The sequence below is a fragment of the Gigantopelta aegis genome, chromosome 10 (assembly GCF_016097555.1).
Source record: "Gigantopelta aegis isolate Gae_Host chromosome 10, Gae_host_genome, whole genome shotgun sequence".
Taxonomy (NCBI): Eukaryota; Metazoa; Mollusca; class Gastropoda; order Neomphalida; family Peltospiridae; genus Gigantopelta; species Gigantopelta aegis.
Window position 1 is genome coordinate 85815709 of NC_054708.1, and position 16366 is coordinate 85832074.

General features: G+C 34.4%; 1 protein-coding gene across 3 annotated transcripts in view; it reads left to right on the forward strand.

The window, feature by feature from the left end:
* Positions 1-437: 437 nt before the first annotated feature.
* LOC121384096 overlaps positions 438-16366 on the forward strand; it is a 69644-nt gene continuing 53715 nt past the window's right edge. Inside the window, exons 1-4 of one of the 3 annotated variants that reach the window (XM_041514327.1) lie at positions 438-617; positions 7976-8073; positions 12150-12348; positions 14033-14173. In XM_041514327.1, coding sequence (XP_041370261.1) covers positions 7981-8073; positions 12150-12348; positions 14033-14173 — 433 coding nt within the window. In that variant the 5' untranslated portion in view covers positions 438-617; positions 7976-7980. Of the gene's footprint in view, positions 632-7975; positions 8074-12149; positions 12349-14032; positions 14174-16366 lie in introns of all 3 variants that reach the window. The other 2 variants (XM_041514326.1, XM_041514329.1) reach the window with 2 other exon arrangements.

The window sequence follows — 16366 nt, forward strand, 5'->3', positions numbered from 1 at the left end:
AGCACTCACTCAAGGTTTGAAGTCGATATCTGGATTAAAAAGACCATGCCTCGACTGGGATCCGAACCCAGTACCTATCAGCCTGTAGACCGATGGCCTAACCACGACGCCACCGAGACCGGTGAGGACCAGGATAGCTGCACAGCTCTAAACAAACTGATTTTTTTCCATTAAAAATCAGTGTTCGTCCACTGTGCATATTCGAAATAAAAAGTTTATTTAGTGGCTTTAATAATTGAACATGATGAACCGCGCATGCGCGAAGAATGTATATTTTCCAAATGCATGTGCCATGTACCTGAACGCTACCCTTAAACATTTTTTCCAAGGGACAAGCTACCTTTAATTTTGACTTGATCCAATCAGGTTCGTTGTTACTAATGACTACGTTCAAAACGTAAAAGTCCTAATTGTAAAGGGACACCACTCTTATCATTTACTTTTGTCGTCTGCGTTAACGTTTATTTTACATTAACGTTCGACATTCACTATTATGTTCTTTAGTGAAGAAATAAACAGTATCGTTAAAACTAAGTGATTCAGAACACGAAGAAACAACATTGATACGAAAGGTTCGTGGAAAATGGATTCAACTTGACGACGGATAAGGAAGAAATGTAAAACCAGGAACGTTAGTTACACAGTAACACAGTCTTAATTTTGAGTGGTTTATGTAATGACGTGCGTACATTAAAAAATGCATACTATTTGGTCAATCAAGATCAACGGTTCTCCCCCATATTTATAATTACAGTGCTGTCCGGTGTATCCGCGCATTCAAAGACCATTTTGAATTTCTATGTGAACTGTAAAATACTTGATAAAATGTGTCTCTCACCATTGAAGCAGTGCATTATCTGAAATACACTACAAATTGTTTTATGTCTGTAGTAAATAAACATTTTAAAATGGTGCATAAATATAGGAACCCCCTTGCAGCGATAGAAATAAGCAGAATTTTTTATTTGTCCACCGGACAAGTATACTGGGGTACCATGATATCGCGGTACTTAACTATTTGGAAGAAATAAAGAAATGTACTAACATATACTAGTGGAAAAAAGTTCATGTGCATCACTAAAAGTGGTGTGATTTTTTTATTTGTAAGTAAATCAACACAATTATTTGACACATTATTTATTTGCTATTTACGATCAATACCAAATCGAGAAAAAAAATGTCTGGCATTGTCGTTACCAATCTCTTGGGTCATGAAGAGGGGTGGGGTCGAAAGTGAGTTCACAATGTCTATACTGTGTATGTCCACCGTGTGCGTACACACAGGCCTGACAACGACGTCTCATTGATGACACCAGATGGTTCAGAAACCCTTGTGGGATGTTGGTCCAGACCTGAACAAGGTCACGACCCAGTTGGTTCAAGGTCAACGGCTGGTTTGGCAGGAGACATAGGCGTCTCTCCATTTCGTCCCATAGGTGCTCAGTGGGCGACAGGTCAAATGAAACAGCGGGCCAAGGCAGTGTGTTGACATTCTGCTGTCCCAGAAAGTCGGTCACTACACGTGTGACGTGAGGGCGAGTGTTGTCTTGCTGCAACATGTCGGCGCCATATTGACCTTGAAGGAACAGGAGCACATGCGGTCTTATGATCTCATCCCTGTAGCGTACGGCAGTCAGATTTCCAGCCACAATCACCAGCCGCGTCCTCCCGTGTGATGTGATGCCTCCCCGCACCATGATGCTCCCACCACCAAAACCTGCACGCTGCACAACGCAAGTGTCAGTGTAGTGTTCGTTAACACGTCTGTAGACTTGATTTCGACCATCACTACCATCCAAATAGAATCTGGACTTGTCGGCGAATAGTACATCCGGCCAGTCATGACGGGTGAATCGTAAGTACTGTCTACTCCATGCTAGACGCTCATTTCGGTGACGTCATAGCAGAATAGGACGTATTGCTGGGCGTAACAGCCTGATGATGTGCTCCAATAAACGGTTGCGAACTGTCCTGGCATTGATTACTCTCAACCCAGGGATGGTTCTGCCTGTCAAAGTTGCCACCTGAAATCGATTCAGAAGATGTGTTACCCGAATATGGTTGTCCTGTGCTTGTGAAGTCACACGCGGGTGACCTGAATGTGGTCTGTCTCTGGTGTTTCCCTGCTGTTGGTAACGTCGCCACAAACTCTGTATCATGTTTCGATGCATGCCAAAATGTCTTGCGACCTCGTTATGCGCCATTCCAGTTTCGAGCATACCGACCTCGCGGTGACGTTCAAATTCAGATAGGTGTGGCATGACATCAACGCCATTTAGAATTAATCAAAGTTGTTTTTCTAGCCAGTGGTTTTGTCCTCTACCGTTTTCCGTTGCAAAATGAACAAAGACATGTGCACCTGTACCACGTGATCAGCAAATCAGGTTACGAGTTGTGCACGTGCGGCACATGAACAACATGTACGATTGCAATATCGAGGATAAAGTTTTCAACATCATGGTTCGGTACATGTCTCCTGAAAATATTATTTTACAACTTGCGATTATGATTTTATTCAACTTTTTACCATGCACAGGAACTTTTTTCCACTAGTATATATGAAGGTAAATATACTTTGGTTACAATTTTTGCTATATCTGCATCACGTCCATGGCATTGTGTTGACAAATAAATGCAGTTTTAACATTAAAACAGTTGATGAAAGTACACCATAGCACTAGCTTCCGTTCAAGGGAGGTTACCACGCTATCGCGGTAAATCGCAAACGTTACAATACAGTGGACCGCATGGGTCAAAAATGACTCTTTTTGTACACATATTTGTAGTAATGTCTAGTAAACAAACTTCAACACAAGAACGAAGAAAGGTCAACTTAAAACGTTTCGTTTTTCAGTTGTAGTAAAATATTTTCATTTTCCAATGGAAAAGTCGGTAATAATAATTACGGTATATTATTCTTCTGCAAGACAGTGTGGGCATTTTTTAAATTGTTCAGCATATTAGTAAGATTCAACAGTTATATAATCAATATTTATCGAGTGAAACCAAGAATAGAACATTAAAAGTGATGTGTTTTGTTTAAATTGCCAATACATATAGGCATGGCCCTTAAATGTTTCCATACTTTTATAGAGGTCGTGCGTTCTAAATATAGTAACACTGTGACCGTGTATAGCCTCATTTTGATTGTCAACAACCAGACGACAGTCGGATAGCTGTCAGAGCAGAATTGTATGCATGTATGTTAAGTACTGGGGCTATTTATATGCATGGGGGTGTCAGAAAAAATACTCTCTCTGTTATTTTATGACCAAAGAGTAAAACTGTGAATACTTATCCAAAATTTTGACATTTCTTCAAATTTGTTAACGGGCAGAACAACATGTTGTCTGTAATCATATTTCTGAGAATAAAAGTGCCACCAGGGGGCGTTGCGCGTGCTAAACCGCAAAAATATCGTGAGCAAGGAGTATACATAGAAAAATCTACTTGTCCAGCAATATTTTCACTTGTCCAAATAAATGTTTTGTTTTATTAAGTACAAGGACTGTATTTTTGATTGCTAAAAATTAAACTGCATTGAAAAGTTTTACTTGTCCACTGGACAACCATTTAGGTACATTTTGCTTGTCCGAGCAGATTTTCACATGTCAGGTCAAACGGACAAGTGCTTATTTCGAACACTACCTTGTATCCAAAACAATTTGCATGTCCGGTGATTCGGCGCAGTGGATGTGGATCATTGACCCTGCTATTTATAAACCGCCCCAAGACCTCACTTTGTAGCCCATAAACGCTACACTATTGTCCCAGGATTATTTTAGTACTTTTTTATTTTGTCAAGTGTTAAAAATATGACCACGAAAATGAACGATCATACATGACCCAGTTTCGGAATTATTTTCTTGAGTGGCACAGTACTGCAGATGCATACATGTTCATTGTCATGCATGCAATTACAGATTATTGATTCCATTTTGAATTTGAAGGATATATTTGGGGTGTTATTGACAGGATAGGCCTATGACAAGAGTATGTGCTACGTATTGCCTCCTCTTATGAAAGATAAATTAAGTACCGTAGTAATTTAAATTGATTATTTTATTTTATGAATTAGTCACTAACGTACAGTAGTATAATGTGTGTGTGCGTGCATGTGTGCGTGTGTGTGTGTGAAAATATGTAATTATGTACAGGGGTTCAAAAAATTTCAAAAAAATTACTTGCCACAGGGCAAGTGCCAATTGGATATTCACTTGCACCATATATTTTCCCACTTGGCCATACTTCTTACGGTAACCAATTCAATTACTGTACTTAATTTAATACAATGCTCAATAATGTAACAATCTTGAAAGTAATTGTTTTAATTGCACAAATAAAGAATTTTGGCAATAGGTTACAACACTTACCCAAGAAGTACTAAATTCATATGTCTGTTCAGTAGTGTCCACTATTTATTGTACTTTTGTCTGCCTTCTCTGCTTGTTGATTTAAACTTTATGTTTTAAATGGTGTCCATTTAGTGATTTAAACTTTGTTATTTGTTTGGTCTACTTTTTCATCCAAATTATATACTATATTATATAGTATATAGGACTAATGAAATTTAACTTCACCGTAGACATTAATTTTACACAAACATAGATTTACATTTGCAAAGAATTGCTACAAGGTTTATTAAACTAAAATATCTTACAACTTTTATAAGAATACAATTCATAATATTTATGTTTTGTTCAAGTGAACTTGAAATTATAAACTCACTGGTAGCACTTGCTTTACATCCCTTTCATTTGCAAAGAGCATATTCCGGAACTGCGTTAACATCTAATTTAATATTAATATAAAAAATTTAAACTGTATCATACCTCATATACCATGTTTGCAATGATTAAACATTTTGATTGCACACACAAGGCATGTATACTTTATTTTTATAATAATATAAGCTGTAAAGCGTATTGGACGATATTTCCAAGTTTGAAGATCATCAATATGATTAATTGTACAAATTCAATCGAACGATCAGTGGTGAAATTACCAATCTTAGTTGACAGTAAAAGGGGAAGAATAACTTAAGTTTGTGAACGTTTCAACACAATTTCCGTTTTGCTGTGTTAATGCATTGGCAAGAGTTCCGACCGTTCCAGCATTTAGGGTTAAGGTTACCTTAGTTCTCCTTATAGCTATATATAAATGCTCAAACGATCGAACTCTTTCCAAAGGATTTCCTGAGATTTGTAACAAAATGAAAATAAGTTTTAAGGTGTTACATTAGTCACTTGTCATCGGGCATATGCAGCTAACATAATTACCTGCCCGACATGAAAATTTCACTTGGCACAGGCGTCAAGCAATGCGATTTTTGATCCCCTGATGTATTATGAACCAAAACATTCAGCATAGCAATATTGTAAATGTGTTAATGGGACATTCCTGAGTTTGCTGCATTTTTAAAGATGTTATCGACTAATAAAGACTTTTTAACGATTGTAATTACATATCAAATATATTTTTCTGCATAAAATATTAGTGGCTGGATATTAAATATGATTCTGATCGTTTTAATATTTGTACTAGGTTAAATTTCATTTTATATCCAAAAATATAATTTTTTCATACGTGTAAATTATTTGAAGATAAAATCCAGTTTGGGCTGCTTACAAATATTAAAACAACCAGAAACACATTGAATATACAGACACTGATATTCTAAACCAGAAAATATATTTAATATGTAAGTTTGATTGTAGAAATATTTTATTATTTGGAAACATCTTATAATGCATCAAACTCAGGAATGTCCCTTTAAGCACTAGACCTTTATCATATAATATTATGTGTGAATGTGCATGTGTTTGAGAGTATGTTTAAGTCACAAATAGCACATTATAATTACTTCCACAATTAGTATGTGTTGTTTATTTCTATAACATTAATTTAAAAAATTAAACACACACACACACACACACGCACACACATTCTACTCCTGTTCTCCGAAATCATCCACTTTTATGCTCGAAATTTTCTTTACAACACTCCCATTCCATTGCAGAAACACAAAACGAAACTAATCCATGTTGTAACGTCACTTGGTATGAGATGTCCCCTGTAACTTTGTGTAAGACAGAATCACCCAGTGGAGATTACAAGCTTTGTAATTCTTGCGACAGTGTCCCAAAGTTTAGCTGAATGTCGGTGCTGTTGGATTTCTTTCTGTAGTGTGTGTATTAGTGGTTAATATGTGGATTTTTTAAATCAAGTAACTCGAAAATGATCGATGTAAAGGTATTTGACGTCAAACATAGGATTGTTGTGGTATTAAAGTGGGTATCTTTGATTACAGTGTGGTGGGTAGCGATTGCCAGAAAATTACATAGCTTGGTCCCTGACTGTAGCCACAGCTGAATATCTGTCCAAATGTCCATCTAGTCCTCTACCGTCAGAGTACTCGGGCTAATGTTCCTATATAAATTTTTATATCTTGTTTTGGTAAATAATTTCAGTTTGGTTTGATGTAAGAAGAAAAGTAAACATGTTCTGGAAATACAGTGCTGTCCGGTGTATCGGCGCACCTAAGCATTCAAGGACCATTTTCTATGTGAACACTGTGAAATACTTAATAAAATGTGTCTCTCGCCAATGAAGCAGTGCATAATCTGAAATACACTACAAATTGTTTTATTTCTGTAATAAATAAACATTTTAAAATGGTGCATAAATATAGGTACCCCCTTGTATCCAAAACGATTTGCATGTCCGGAGATTCGGCACAGTAGATGTTTATCGTTGACCCCGCTATTTATAAACCGCCTATGACCTCACTTTTAGCCCATAAACGCTACACTATTGTCCCAGAATTATTTTAGTACTTTTTTGTTTTGTCTTGTTAAAAATAGTACTATGAAAATGAACGATCACACATAACCCATCTCATGATCAGTTTCGGAATCGTTTTCTTGAGTGGCACAGTACTGCAGATGCATACACGTTCATTATCATGCATGGCTTAGATGCCTACATGGATTTTATTTTTCTCGGGTAGATTGTGCACACACGTGGATCTTATTTCGTTTATATTTTTTATAACAATGTGACAATTGTGAACTAGAATGAATTACGGGGTAAAATTTTCGTTTTATTTGCATTTGTCTGTGTTTTCCTTTTTAGTTTAAATAAAAATAACCGAACAAAAATAATTACATTTATACTGTTTACTATAATATTAACAATGCGGAAAAGGTCTTTTTAGACTGGTTTTAACATTCTTATTATATCAATAAGGATTACCTACTTCGCGTTTATATACACAAAAACATGTGAATGATTTATTTCGAAATTGTGATATAATTATTGATAATTCAAATATTTTTTTTAAATTGCACTCTTAACAATAAATATGTTGATACTTAATTAACCATTGAAAAAGGAATTGAACTTTAATTCGTTAAAAACACCGAGAACATGACAACTCCTAAGCATACTTAAGCAAAATACCAAGTGCGCCGAATCACCGGACGTGCCGATACACCGGACACGGTTGTAATTAAATTCCATAGTATGAAAAAAAGAAGCTTTTATGGCTGTGGGATGGACTATAGTGCATGGGGCATGTTAAGTCAATACTTTTATTAATGTGCATAGTGAGTTGCTTCCCTCTACGTAGCAAATTTAAAATGGCAAGTACTTCAATCAAGATTTTGTGAGTACGGTAGGTAGTGTCCAATTTCAAAAGATTTCAAATTAGGAACCACCTAGTGGAGCACTTATGATCTATTTTGTTTTTATTACGTATCCTCAAATTATTTTCTAATAGAAAGCCTGATGTCTTAGTCATATGCCCTAAAAATTAAAGGACGTCTGATGGCCAGACCAGCTGTGCCTTATTTTGCAGTTAGGGACGTAGCCCATATATATATATATATATATATATATATATATATATATATATATATATATATATATATATTTGTTTTACATTATTATACCTCTTATTTACTTTATGATGTAGGTATAATGGCCGATTTGAAGATTCTTGTTTTGGCTTTGGCTGTGTCTCTGCAGAAGTTCACAAGTGGTGACGCGTTTTTGGAAATCATACAGCCTGTTGTAAGTTGCACCCAGCGTGTGTACATAAAATGGACTATATACATGTATACCATGACTATTATGGATTGCCTAGCTCAAAAAAGTTTAGATAGATTTACAAATTTTATATTAATTATAATTTATAGCAAAATTAATAAAAAATTAATGAATGATTTAAAATAAGTAAAATAAAATATGCACAAATGAAAGTTAAAGTTTGTTTTATTTAACGACACCACTAGAGCACATTGATTAAATAATAATTGGCTATTGGATGTCAAAAATTGGGTAATTTTGACATATACCGGTAGCCTTTGTGTGAAAATTGGCTGCATAATTTTCCCATTAGTTTCAAGAGATCTTTTATATGCATCATCCCACAAACAGGATAGCACATGCCAAGGCCTTTGATATACCAGTCGTGGTGCACTGGCTGGGATGAGAAAAAACCCAGTCAATTGAATGAATCTATGCGCCAAGGTGCTTTGATCCTGCAACACAATTTAAGCACGTCATGAATGTGAGTACTCAACCGACTGAGCTAAATGTATCAGTACCCTTGCCGAGCCATAGAGCATGCAATTATTCATAACTAAATAAATATAATTAATTTTATAGATGGTTTCTCATATATCATTACACCACTTTTATTGATTTGTGCTATTTGTCTCAAAATTCAATAATGAACATCTATAACTTATGTACTGTTTGTCTCCTTGTTTCAAGTCGTTGGTGCCTATATTCTGAATAATTCTTGGAATATAGCCTGGTATAGGTTACCACAACAAAATGAAAGTTAGAATTGAATTCCTGTTACTACTACTTATAACACAGACGTTCTGAAATTGTATCGATGCACGCAAAGATCGGTATGAGAAACAAAATCCGGAAATCAATTTATCTAGTGGGTGCTGCATAAACACGGATTGCCAAAATTGCTTGCAATTTCACAAGTGCCGCAAGGAACATCAGTGCAATTTCGTATGAGAAAATAAAATGCGGAAGTAAATTCATCTAGTGGACGCTGCTTAAACGTGTAATGACTATAACTGCTTGAAATTGAACAAGTGCACGCGAACATCGATGCAAATCCTGACGAGAAAATGAAATGCGGAAGTCCGGAATGCATTGCCTGGTTTACGTTCAGAAACGAAACTATTGAAATTTTTGTTGAAAATGAAACACCGCTCTCAACTTTTTTTTTACATGTGGTAACCTCCCGGTAACCTGAACGACCATTCTTGACTTATTTCGATGCCTGTTACTGTGTAGCTATTAACAATGCACACATTGTATAAACTGGTATATATTACTGTATAGATATTAACAATGCACACATTGTATAAACTGATACACATTACTGTATATATATATTAACAATGCACATTGTTTAAACTGATCATTACTATATAGATATTAACAATGCACATTGTTTAAACTGGCACACATTACTGTATACAATGAATACGATATTTAAAAAAATACTATTCTACATTTTTCAGCTACGATATGTGGAACAAAATAGATTGCAATCAGGTGACCAAGTACCTCCAGTAAAGAGGAAAAAGTACAATGTTTTTAACTGCGTTCAGGCGCATGCATTTTCAAAAAGTATCAAACCGTGGATGTGCGGTTTGTTCATTTGCCATTTTTAAGGCCACTACATGAAAAAATATGTGTCTTAACTATGCACAATTGACGAACACTTCTTTTAATAATTTAGGAAAAAATTTGTTTGTCAAGCATTCTGGTCCAATCCGTGTTTTACCAACATCGATCACTAACACTTGATGTCAATACGGATAGGCATTATGTTCATACCAGTGAATAGTGTGTAAAATATAATTTTTTTAATGAATTGATTCTTAATTAACACAATTTATACACTCAAAATTATTTTAAAATTGTTATTGAATGGATTTTGAATACTATTCACTACAGTAGAGGCACAAAAATGTAGCATACCTTTTGGAGATTGAATATAATAATTGAAAACAAATTCTAACAACAGCTGTCCTAAAAATCGTAAAAAATGAAATGATTTAGCTCACAATGCACATTGTATAAACCGATGCACATTACTGTATAGATATTAACAATGCACACATTGTATACATGATACACATTACTGTATAGATATTAACAATGCACACATTGTATACATGATACACATTACTGTATAGATATTAACAATACACACATTATTACAATATAAATGATACACATTACTGTACAGATATTAACAATGCACACATTGTATACATAATACACATTACAGTATAGATATTAAAGGGAGGGTCAACTCAAATATGAGCCTGATGTGTTGGAAAAATGCATACCTGGATGACCAACACATACTGACACTTTGAGAAATGAAAAACACGTAATTTTAGAGTTAATAATTTTTTTTTGATTATTGCTGCTAACTGGGGGCAGCCATTTTCTTTTGTTTCCTGTGCATCAGGAATTCTAGCTTGGGGCGAAGTGACATCAGCTCCAACTAACTCCAGTATGCACAGTGTAAACAAAGGCAGTCATTTACGACAAGGTGCTTTGCTTGTATCAACCTGACTTGTAAAACAACATAAATGACTTTATAATATAATAAACTATGTAACTAAATATATTTCAATTTGCATTAATAGAACGAAATGGGATTGTAGTATTTTTCTCTCTTAAAATATATCCAAAGAAAAAAATGCATATTATTAGGCCTATTGGTAGTGTACGTTCGAGCAAAACTGACCACTCACGATACCCAAGTGATATTTTTCTTTTCTTTGGGACTACGTAATTGGTCAGTTTTGTGATTTTAGATGGGAAAGTCTACTTAATCAAGGGTTTTACAGAATTACTTACAGTAATAAAGCAGGATGGCTGATAATGTCCATTACGATTTGAGGGGTGTCCGCGTGTTATCACACAATACCTTGTGATATTAATAAAAGAGGCACGTCTTTTTAGTGTGTCTAGACACAGTGTCTGGGGACCGTCTAAATATATACCTGCCAATCAGGAACCACAGGTACAGGCCATGGAGAGAAAAGACCAATTAACTAAGAATACACTGATTATCAGTTCAGTACATTGGTTAATGTAGGGACAAAACATAATACAGTTATTTAGACACTTTGACAATGATGGTTTATTTTGTATTGAAAAATTAATATATACTTATTGCTGGCTTACTGGGATGGATATTATTACAGAACATTGTGATGCATCCGCAAAAATTTGGTATGTTTTGTTTTCTTCAGTTCTAAGACTAATTCTTGACGTGACACGTTAAGTATTATGTGACCACCGGCTCGCCAGAGGGCGTATTCACTAGGAAGGTACAAAATGACTGCACCAGTTATATATACTAGCCGTCACATTTAACTGTTTTATTAATTAACTATATGATTATACTTGTTGATATTAATCAGTAATGTGCATTATATATCGTTGAATATGCATACCAGGCCAAATGTCTTAATTGTCCCTCCATTTAACAATATTATTACAATATAAACTGATACACATTACTGTATAGATATTAACAATGCTCATTGTTATTACAGAATGATGAGAGAAGATATACATTCTGACATATGTATATTGTATAAACTGATACACAGTATAGAATGATGACAGAATATTATCCCTGACATATTTGTATAGTTATACACAATACAGATATATAACAGAAGATTCTTCTATCATATGTTTGTATGCATAATGTACAAACTGATACATAATACAAAATGATAATAGAAGATTCTTTTTAACATATTTATATCAATATTAACAATGTTTGAACTGATACATGTTGCAGAACGGCAACAGAAGATTCTCCCTAACATGTTTATATAGATATTAACGATGTTTGAACTAATACATGTTGCAAAATGGTAACAGAAGATTCTCTCTGACATGTTTGTATAGATTATAACAATGTTTGAACAGATACATGTTGCAGAACGGCAACAGAAGATTTTCCCTAACATGTTTGTAAACAATGTTTGAACTAATACATGTTACAGAATGGTAAGAGAAGATTCTCTCTAACATGTTTGTATAGATATTAACAATGTTTGAACTAATACATGTTGCAGAAAGATGACAAAAGTCAGCATCACAAGAAGGGCTGCACAACTCTTCAGGGATCAACGAGCTGCAAACTTCCTGCAGGTGGTGAAGAAACGCCATCTGTAGATACGGACAAATCTCATTTACCTCATAACTCTGAATGTGTCACTTTTGATGGCTGTTACATTTGCATGGAGGGATTTTGGGTCACATCAGCTTGCCAAGGTACCATATGTTGAATATGAAGTTGTAGTTTGTTTTAGAATATAATTGTTGCATGTTATAGGAGGAGTATAATGGTGGTTTGTTTCATGATATTTACAATGATGTATGAAAAATATTTGTAATACTGATCACCAAATACCCCTGCAAATATGTTTTTATCTTAAGAAGAGATTAACATATAATTATTGAGATTCATGATATTTACAGGTTGATATACTAATTATTATTTCACGGAATCTGTTCAAATTAAAACTAACTGTAGTATATGCTACTAGTAGGTTTTACCTTTATTGGCTTTCACCAAATTCTACATGGACAAAAAGACATTTCTCAGTTTTGTACAGACGTCTACATTAACATTTCTATCTAGGAGCCAGATGGCACCTACTTTGTTGGTGCCAAATAACCAATTTAGTAGCTCTATACAATAGTTTATATGTTTATATCAAGGCTCGAATTTGATGGGTGGCAAATCCCGCTCATAACACACAATATGCTTTCTAACAATCAGTTAGACAAGCAGATTTTTTCCGTTTAATCTTATTTTGTTAAAAATATGTCAACTCAATCCAGATTCTTAATTTTCAGGAGTGAAGAATCTGCCATCAGTGTTTATACTGTATATTTTAGAAAATGTTAAAAATTTTGTGTTTAAGTAGATCACTTGGATGTGGCCATTTTGCAGCTGTGCACACACCAGCAATGAAAGAATTGTTTATCAACAAACACTAGTTGTATGCATTGAATACTTACATTTGTAACTATAGTTTTGTCGTGATTCTGCGCATGTGGTTGAATGTGCGTGTTTGTAAACATTTAGTGCAACTAGTAAATTTGGATATATTCAGGATGTGCCAATAGTAACTGATTTTTTACTTTGTGCTGACAATGTGATTACATGCTGCTTTAAACAAGTTGACAAAGATCCCGGTATATATAGTAATCACATAATCATCTTTTTATTTAGGTTTTTTTGGTTCAAGTTGTTGAGACAATTATAATGTTTTGTTAAAAATTATCACTGTGAATTCCTTTTCAGTAAAGTGTTTCCTAATTATCGTGCACAAGAACCCCCCTCCCCCCTAACTATTTAAACATTGTTTGCTCTAATAATATTTACTTATTAAAATTTGACTTTGATCATTTGGCAAACACATTGTTGTGGTCTGTTTTCATGGTGATCATATTATCGATGATATACATTGTAGTGATCATTAACTCTGCGAAATTGAAGGCAGAGTGGATTTCGCCCATGTGTTTAACAAGGCAAAGTTTAGTTGTATGTAGTGACTACTACACATGGATCGTCCGCTGTAGCATGACCATTGCAGATCTAATTATATCGACTGCCAAAGGGTGACCGTATAAAATTATTTAGCTGATCACCCCCCCCCCCAAAAAAAAGGTTGCAGATATGGGAGAAAATCGGTTGTACCCTAAAGGGCTGCTGTATAATGGGCATACATGGTCTAATTGAATGTTTCAATACAGTTAACTATTGGGGTGTCATATTTTCAATATATTGCACTTGCCATAAATAATTTTGAACAATAACAAAATAGTGGCATGTGCATGTGCCACATTTATACAATGTTTCAGTGGTGATTAATTAATTTTACATTCAGATTACATTTGTAATCCAAATTTTATGAAGACTAAAATATATATTTTTAAATGTTTTCAGAAGAGCATCACCATAGAAAAAAACGTAATGTGTTTGCTGTCATCAATACGGTGCTTGGACATATCAGTGACATTGTGAGAGAAAGACTGGAAAAAATGAATTTATATTGTCAATATTACTGTAAATCTAAAGCCATAGCGGGTAAGTCAAATGCAGTATATTTTAATATTTCATTCATTGGGCAGTGATACAAGCTAGGAAATGTAAGGAAAATGCCATGATAAAGATTATAATTTGAGAGATTATTACTGTATTTCTTCGCCTTTAAAAGTCAATCTTAGCTAAAGTCAAGACTAGTTTCAAGCACTGAAAAGTTTTTTTTTTTTTAAACTGACCCATTTATAAGTCGATCCATGAAAAACTGCCTATAGATAATAAAGTATTTTTTTCAGAAAATGGGAATCGTATAAATGACTCATACATACAGTATTTGAACAAAAGAAAATTATTTTTGGAACTTCGGCTTTACATATTCATATCCCATTTCAAGTCAAATCTAGCATTAAAAGAGAAAATTTATTACATACCCATTAAATCTTACTATATAAATACAGTCTTGAATACAAGAATGAAATACACTTTTCCGTATTCAACTCGCCTGCCGGAACTATGCCGTATTCAATGCTGCTATTTATAGCACATGGTTACCGGGAATGCCCTAGTATAGCGATAAGTAAACAAAGTTGGTGCTTGGTTTGAATTGTCTATTAAAGCAATTATCTGTTATGCATGTTTAAAATGCTATTTTGTGGAACATTTGAACTGAAAACCGATGAAAATGGTGACGAATATTTTCAATTTAATGAGCGCGATACCAAAATAAGAGACGGGAACACTACTCACCATGCAATGAGCTTTTAATCCATGATTTAGGTCGATGACAGTCACTTTTTGGACCCATGTTTTGGCTTTGTACACAATAAATAAAACATTCGTGCATTCGTGTATTTCCTGCTGTAAACCCCTCTGCTGCGGCATCAGGGTTTCCTGCAGGAAATACACTCGTGGAATACAGAAATCAGAAAGCCACATATATGTAGTTTTGTCTATGTCCTTAGTGGATGACGAAGGCTGTTTTACTATTATCTTATAACACTGTTCAGCATTATATTGTGCACAGACAACTACTCAGTTATTAACCGATCACTACAATACGCAATGTAAAACAGAAAGTTCAAGGAAATATAATTACATTACATTCAGTGCTCTACAAAGCGAGTAAAATACTCGTCATGGTGACTAAAAAATTCCCTGGCATCTAAAAAATAAAATCACATTCGCCAATAATTTTACTTTAATCTGTAAACAAAACTGGACATCGGAAAACACAGTGGACCAGTAGCAATTTATCTTCTATAAAACTTGTTTTCTATTGGTAGTTTGTTTGAAAAATAAAAGTTTGAGACAAGTTGTATCGGACTATGAATAACGATTTTCCAGTATTCAAGAGTAATCACGTTAAGGGAGGTAATACTTCGTTGTGATGTTGTCTTCCTTAACTTGAATTTCAAGCGTTTGGAAATAATTTGGCCCCAGTTCAGTTTTGGACTAAGTCGGTCCTGTTCCATTGAGAGCATTAAAATGACATTGTTTAGTCACTGTGTGTCTTTACTTGTCTGTTTGAAACTCAAACGTTAATTATTTTAAATGTTCGACTTATATATGTGACATACTGTGCTCCAATCGTCTCGTGCTTATCGTGATAATGGGTTCCTCCACGATAATGACTTGTCCAGTCATGAATGTCGTTTTAATCACGTTGGAAGTCATGTTCACCAGTGGAGGATGAAAACATGTTTCCATTTTCATGACTACTTTAGACGGCTTTAAAAACACAACTATTTACAACAAAAAAGTACTTATGGATTTACAAGGCAGTATGTGACGAAAATAAATATTATTTAAACCAAAAGTAAGGTAGCCGATTTGTAACTACTAGTAACACGTTGAAGCCTGATAGATATTATCACAATGCTTTTATTTAACTTTTAATGAGTACTGCAATTTAAATGCATATCTTAGCAGTGCCATTAAAATATTAATTCGCTTGATTTTGTTTAATAACATTATTGGGTACAGAATTTGCTAATGATAATTAATAGTTGTTCACTGTCTTAGTGGACACAAACAGTTGTAATTACTAGTTAACAACTAGGAATTACCCCTTCACGAGTTCATTCAAAGTGCAGTCCTAATAACAATTACGACATTAGTAATGTGCCGTAAAATGGCTCTAAAAGCACGTGGTTTACATTTTGTCAAAAGAATACAGATTAATCGATTTTGTTATGTATTAAAGACAAAATCTTTTAACTTCATTTTTTAAAAAAGCAC